General features: G+C 43.4%; 1 protein-coding gene across 1 annotated transcript; it reads left to right on the top strand.

The window, feature by feature from the left end:
- The first annotated feature begins 791 nt into the window (after positions 1 to 791).
- On the top strand, positions 792 to 6,026 carry MRPS30 (mitochondrial ribosomal protein S30). The gene is made up of 5 exons (XM_056325450.1): positions 792 to 1,650; positions 1,893 to 2,038; positions 3,126 to 3,228; positions 3,740 to 3,916; positions 5,323 to 6,026. The coding sequence occupies exons 1-5, from the start codon at positions 807 to 809 to the stop codon at positions 5,589 to 5,591; spliced, it is 1,539 nt and encodes a 512-aa protein (XP_056181425.1). The 5' UTR covers positions 792 to 806; the 3' UTR covers positions 5,592 to 6,026.
- Positions 6,027 to 6,550: the final 524 nt, after the last annotated feature.

The raw sequence follows: 6,550 nt of genomic DNA, 5'->3' as shown, positions 1-6,550 counted from the left end.
ATGTATTCCAAAATGCCTCCAAATACCTTTGCAACTGTGACCACTAGTTTAGGGGAAAGCTACGCTGAAGTTAATGAAAGGGAGCAGATTATCACAGATGTATGTGTCCTGTCACCTGTCCCACTTAACTGTAGCACTTCTTGCAGTGTATGCCAATTTTAGCTTATTTCCAGTTTCTTAAATAAATGTCATAAAAGACCGAATTTTAGCAGAGTTGAATTCCTTTACTAAAGCCACCTTCACAGGTCTTGCAGTTTCTGACTAGCTGTGATTTCAGTTTTCAACCAGTGCTGTGGGTGCCCACAATCCTGTAAAAATGAGCCTTTCCTACAGCACAAGAGTGTAGACCAGGCCCAGATTTACACTGGTGGATGCTGGGGTGACCAGGCTGGCCTGTGCTCTCTGTGCCCTGGGCTGAGACACATGCATACAAACCTCCAGGTTTTGTACGTCAGTAAATTACCTCTTACTTCTGCCACAGTTCATGGTTTGTACAAAATACTTCGTAGGGGTTCTGTACAGAAAAGATTTCAATCTATTTATTTCAGGGAGCATTATCAGGGTCATTTAGAGTCAGCGCGTGGTCTTTCAAAGCAGCGGCGGTTAATTATCGCCCGAGGTTGAGCACGGAGAAAGCCGACGCAAACACCTTTTCTCGAACGCCAGCGGCGAAGGTTTCTTGCCACCGCCCCCGCTGAGGGAACCCGGCAAGGGCCGCCCCCCGCTGAGCATGCTGGGAGCTGTAGTCCCCGTCCCGGCGAGGCGCCTACAGCACATGCGCAGAACATGGATCGCGTTGCCGGAACATGAAGGGGTGGGGCCTTTCTGTTCCGGCAGCGCCCGCGCTCGCGCCCCGGCAGGAGCTTGCCGGTTGGAAGGCTGGCTCGTGCACGTGGTCCCTCGCGGCCAATCAGCTTTCCCGGCCGCCGAACCCCGCCCTTTCCGCTCTCTCTCGGCGCTGCGAAATGGCGGCGTTCAAGGGGCGGCGGTTGCTGCTGTGGCACGGCCGGTGCTGGTTCTCGCAGGCGGAGCCCCCCGTCCCACCGCAGCCCCCCGACTCGCTCTACCCGCCCATAGTGGCTTCCGCCACGGCCAAAAGCAAAGCGGCCAAGCGGCGGCGCCTGGAGCATTTCAATCAGCAGGTGCACGCGGCGGCGTCGATCGAGGAGAAGCTGCAGCTCTACGGGAAGCTGCAGCGGCCCAAGTACATGGTTTACCCGCAGACCTTCGCCCTCAACGCCGACCGCTGGTACAGAAGCTTCACCAACACCGTGTTCGTGCCGGGGCTGCCCCCGAGAGCGGCGTCGGCAGCCGCCAAAGCCCCGGGAGCAGCGGCGCCGGAGGCCGCGAAGACACCGGCGGGTGCGGCACCTGAGGCCGCTAAAGCTCCGGAGCCGGGAACGGAGGCACCAGAGGCCGTGAAGGCTCCGGAGCCCGCGGTGGGAGCCAGGGCGCCGTACCTGGATGTGGGCGAGCTGCGCTCCCTCGTCTGCGATGCCCTCCTGCAGGAGAGCTTCTACCAGCATAAGGAGCGGCCGTTCCTCTACCGCGATCAGGATCATACTCCCGGCCCCTTCCTCACACAGCTCGTTTCCACCCTCGCCGCTTTCCTGTCCACTCGCAACCCGCTGCTGGCCGCTTCCTCCCTGGGTGCGAAACTGGGGTGGGAGAGGGAAGGGGTAGCCCCTGGGCCGCGGGGACTGTCCGTGAACCCTGCAGGAGTGTTGTGGAGTTGTTCAGACCATGACTAGTAATTCTCATCTCCGTTGTCCCCTATGGTGCAAGTAGACATTGATTTTTATGTTTTACCGCAGATACAGGAGAGGAATCGGGAGGGTTTTAAGTGCAAAGGGGTGAATTCTGTTTCTCTCTATCCATCTGTTCTGTTTCAGATCTGAAACCTGAAGTTAATTATTACTGGCATCGTGGTGAGGAAGTTGTTGTCCGTGGATATCGAAAGGGTAGAGTTGATCCTGTGCGATTTCAGATAGATGATAACCCGCACCTCCAGATCCGTGTACCAAAGCAGCTTCCAGAGGTGTGGATATTTTCAACAGCAAGTTAATTACATGTGTTTTCATTTACATTTCTGACAAGTACTGAACCATGCACTAGATGGTACATGGAGGACCATGTTAAACAGACATGTAGCACACCTGTGCATTTTTCAGGTTTCAGTGCCTTTACTGTCTTGTTGTGGTAGCTACTTTGTAAGTACTGAGAGAGTCTTCTGAACTTCAAGTTGGTCATCTTTGTCCTCTAGGTAAAATGCATGTTGTTGTGCTTAATTAAATGGAGCTTTTAACTTATTTTATGCTTGTAAGCAAGGGTGAAAATAAATGTGTTGTAAAACCCTCTTAGTGGAGGAGAGTAAGATGAGACAAATGGAGAAGAAACTGAGTAAGAGAGAGCATGTATAATCTGAATATGAGCTAGTTACCTGTTACTACTGCTTAACAGTTATTTGCTCAAATGCTCTGTTTTTTTGGAAGCTGATTCAGTCTTCTAGTCTTTTTCCTGTAGGTTTCTACAGTAGTAATTGTGTAGCCTGTGGTAATTGTGTTGCCTGAACTGGGCAATTTCTGTTGCCCAGGTTCCACCACAGACAGAAAACTGCTCCAATTTCTGTAAATGCTGAACATTTCTTGTGACCTTAAGTATACAGTTTTCTGAGCTTAGTACTGTCAGATGTAACAAGCCTTGGCATTTTGGAAGAATGTCTAGGCAATTAACAATGTTACATAGTGCAAAACACTGATTACCTGTGAACTCACTCTGGTATTTCAAGTTCATTTGTTGCTACTAGAAATGTTTTCTCTTACTTTCTGCAGAAGAGGATTCTGGTTTTGAAGGTAGTACCAATTGGCAGCTTTATTAGCACCATTTCACGCAATGTTTTTTATATATTGAATCTTATATTGATGTCTGGATTTTCTGCATGTACTGGCACTTGTCACAAGACAAGAAGTTCTGTTGCAAAAAACGATTTAAAGTTGTGTATATCTGGTGTATGTAAGCAAGACTTGCACCTTCTACTCCCTGACCAGAAAGTGGCATATTGTGTGAAGCCTGATGTCAGAAACATGACTTACATCATGCCTTTTCTTTCTTCTGCTTCCTTCAAGATTGTACCATTGGAGTCAGATCTCGGAGATGTTCCTGTTATTGATCACAAACCATCCAAACTGCCGTTGTTCAAAAGGCAGTATGAAAACAAGGTATTTATAGGTAAGAGTTTCTAGTCATGAAATGTTAACCACATTTTTTTCATGAAAAACTGAACCTCAGAACAAATGCCACCACCCCAACCTTTCTCCTCCCATCAAGAGAAAAAATGTTTGTATATTTTTATATATAATTGTACTATATAAATGATAAATATATATATATAATATAAATCTCTGTTGGAATTCCATGTCAGTGAGGCAAGGGAGAGTAGCATCCTCCTGTGTGTATGCTACTGTGTCCAGTTTTGCCTGAAGGAGTTGGGTTGGTTGGCAGAAAACTGGCTTTGAATTTTGATACATCTCCTCAGAGACATTTCAGTATGTGAACTCTTGCCTTCTGGAGTTGGGCAAGCCCCCCAGTCTCACTCAGAAATGGAGGAATCTCAGCATTTATACAGATCTATAGTAGAGGTTCTAATCTTCTGTTGTTTGTAGTCTGATAGGGAATAGATGTTTGTATGCATAATAGTGTTCTCTGACTGACTTAGTTTTTTTTGTTTTGGGGAACACAGGATCAAAGGTAGCAGATCCATGCTGTTACGGACATACACAGTTTCATCTTATTCCTGATAAACTAAAACGACAGAGGTTTATAAGAGCAAATCTTGAGGACCAGATTGAAGTTCTTTATCGAGCTAATGGTATTGCAAGTCTCTTTGCCTGGACAGCAGCACAAGCAATGTATCAAGGTGAGAGAGTCGAAAAATTCTTCCTGGTGATGAGTACCTGCTGTAAAGTTCTTCTGACTTTTCCCACCACCACCTTTTTCTCATGCTTTTCCTTCTGAAAGCCATGCTTTGAGTAGGTCTTTGGAAAATTAATTGAACCAATGAATGAAGCAGACCTTATACAAGGGTAGCTCCCTAGTAAAACTTCGTAATTCCCTGTTAAGACTTTGTCTTCGGGTACTTTGACTCAAGGAGAATTAATTATGCAGCAAAATATTTTTTCATATATAATGCTAAGTCTGTGTAAAAACCTCAATGCTGCATTTACTTGCTTGTTACGCAAGCAAGTTATGTTATGGGGAAAGGTGGTACATAGCAGTTTGGTGTCTTTTTCTGAAACAATTGTTGCTTAGCCCCTTGTTTCAGAAGTGTCAATTCTATGAAACTAAAATCGGTGAAAGAAAAATGTCATCAGCCCTACATTAGGATTTTATGCCTATGTTTGTCTATAAATTCCAGAAGACCTGGATGGATAGATCAAATCAGTCTTCTGCTTGTTCATGTAAATGTAATTATCTAGTGTTACTGGAAGATAGCTGCTGGTGCGTACTTCGCTTGTGAAACAACACATGGAAGAAACTCCTTTGACTGTGATGCGTATTGCTGGCTCTGCATCAAATCTTTTTGATAATGTTATGTTAGAAAGTTTGACTTTTTTGTGGACATAAAATGCTGAAGTCAAGTACGTCTTGGTTTCAAAGCTGGTCACAGTTGTAAGCACGAATTATAAGGACAGCCTGATTCAAATTACAAAGTTTGTTCTTGGTTCTGTAACAGTTTCTGGTGGTGCTCATTGCTTATAATACCAGATATCTTTTAAGAATATTAATGTGTGTGCCAGCACACACACATAAGTATGTAAAGAAAATACTGTAGAAGGAGTATTGATGCTCAGCGGGGGTTGCTTGAAGCATTAATTCTTACTGACGTAGTAGTGGTCTTGGTATTATCTGGCTGGTTACTGTCATCAGTTATGCTTACATAACATATGCATGCTTCTGTCATGAAACAGAAGTTCACTGGCCTGTGAGAAGCACGGAATAGTTTTAAGACATTTCCCCTCAAATCAGTTGCAGGTCTTGGATGCATTAATAACTTAAGTAATTTTGAAAAGCCTCTTGGTTCATCAGTGCAGGGCTTTTACCAGTCAATGCAGATGTGCCGCTGTCGCTGATCTTGGAAATACCCTTAACTGTTATGTTTTAGTTAGTCTGTGTGAAGAGTGCTTGTGTTGCTAAATTTTTCTCCTAGTTAGCGGCTGCTGCAATTCCTAATATTTTTCTATATATCGGGATTGGGGTTTTAGATGTGTATGCTGGTAGGAGTTTTGAGTCCTGTGTAACTAGTGCTGTTTCCTTATTTTGTAGGGTTCTGGAGTGAAGCAGATGTGACCCGTCCTTTTGTATCACAGGCAGTAGTGACTGATGGAAAATACTTCGCCTTTTTTTGTTACCAACTAAATACTTTAGCACTAACAGCAGAAACTATTCAAAATAACCCTCGGAAGAATATCTGTTGGGGTACAGACAGTAAGCCATTGTATGATGTTGTGGAAGATGGTAGTGTGAAAGGCTTTAATGATGAAGTTCTATTTAATTTGGTTCGTTTTCTGTTAAACAGACCAAGAGAGTTGTAAATCATTAAAGTATTCCTGTTGATGTGCCTGAACTTCATTGTAACTCCGTGAAGTATGGGCTAGAAAATGCCTTGTTCTAAATCAAGTATTTGTCTAGCAAACAACTATATACATCTTTATTGATATTTGGGCCTAATTTTAAATGTATGATACTGTACACTGAAAAATAGATGTTTAGAATACCTTAATATCTTTCGTATATTTACTTTAAAGCGTATTGCACTAATTCAGAGTCAAGTGAATACGTTCTTTTAGTGGATCTATAGCTCTATGTTGAACTATCACAGCAAAGTATGAATTCATATGACCATCTGATTATGTTGCTGGGTAACTGCTGTCTTGATATTCAGCAGCAGTGAAAAATTAATTTTGTGCCTGAAATCGGTTGTCTTAAATGCTTACTTATTCCAATAAAAAGTGTTTCTTAAAAGTGAATGACTGACAGTGTAATTACATATTTTAGACATTTATTGAGCAATAGTATAAACATGATCAACCCTCTTCTAAAGATTCCATTGTGAAAATGCATATACGTTTTTTAGCTGTCACCTCAGGACCCACAGAGAGAATTCTGCAATACCTTTGGAGTCTATAGTTTTCCCTTTAGCTTGGGACCTTGATTTCTGCCATAGACATCTTGATGTTTTCATTGCTGATACTTGGATGTCTTATGGCTGTTTTCAGTATATCACAGCTGAGCCCAGCTCATGACTAGGATCTCTGATTAGATAGAACATGTAAGGACTGTTTAGGAATATTTGCTTATCAATGATGTATATCTGGTTTTGAGGTAATTAAATATGCCTAGAACTTTGCATAGTTCTGTACACTGTGACTGACCTTTTTGGAATTTTCCAGGGTTCTTGTTAAGAGTCAAGTAGTTTGCTTTTAAAGAGAGAGTACTGAGTCACGTTAACACTTGTTGAAAAGCTTGCCATTATGTTCTTCAGCCTGAGCAA

The sequence above is a fragment of the Falco biarmicus genome, chromosome Z (assembly GCF_023638135.1).
Source record: "Falco biarmicus isolate bFalBia1 chromosome Z, bFalBia1.pri, whole genome shotgun sequence".
Lineage (NCBI taxonomy): Eukaryota > Metazoa > Chordata > Aves > Falconiformes > Falconidae > Falco > Falco biarmicus.
The sequence above is the reverse complement of the archived record's forward strand: the minus strand, read 5'-3'. Positions and strand labels throughout refer to the sequence as shown.

What these genes read in the sequence shown, in the direction of transcription:
- MRPS30 (XM_056325450.1), top strand. Translation starts at nt 807, where the DNA reads ATGAAGGGGTGGGGCCTTTCTGTTCCGGCAGCGCCCGCGCTCGCGCCC. An exon ending in TACCAAAGCAGCTTCCAGAG is followed by an intron (nt 2,039 to 3,125) that starts GTGTGGATATTT and finishes GCTTCCTTCAAG; the next exon opens with ATTGTACCATTGGAGTCAGA. An exon ending in TGAAAACAAGGTATTTATAG is followed by an intron (nt 3,229 to 3,739) that starts GTAAGAGTTTCT and finishes TGGGGAACACAG; the next exon opens with GATCAAAGGTAGCAGATCCA.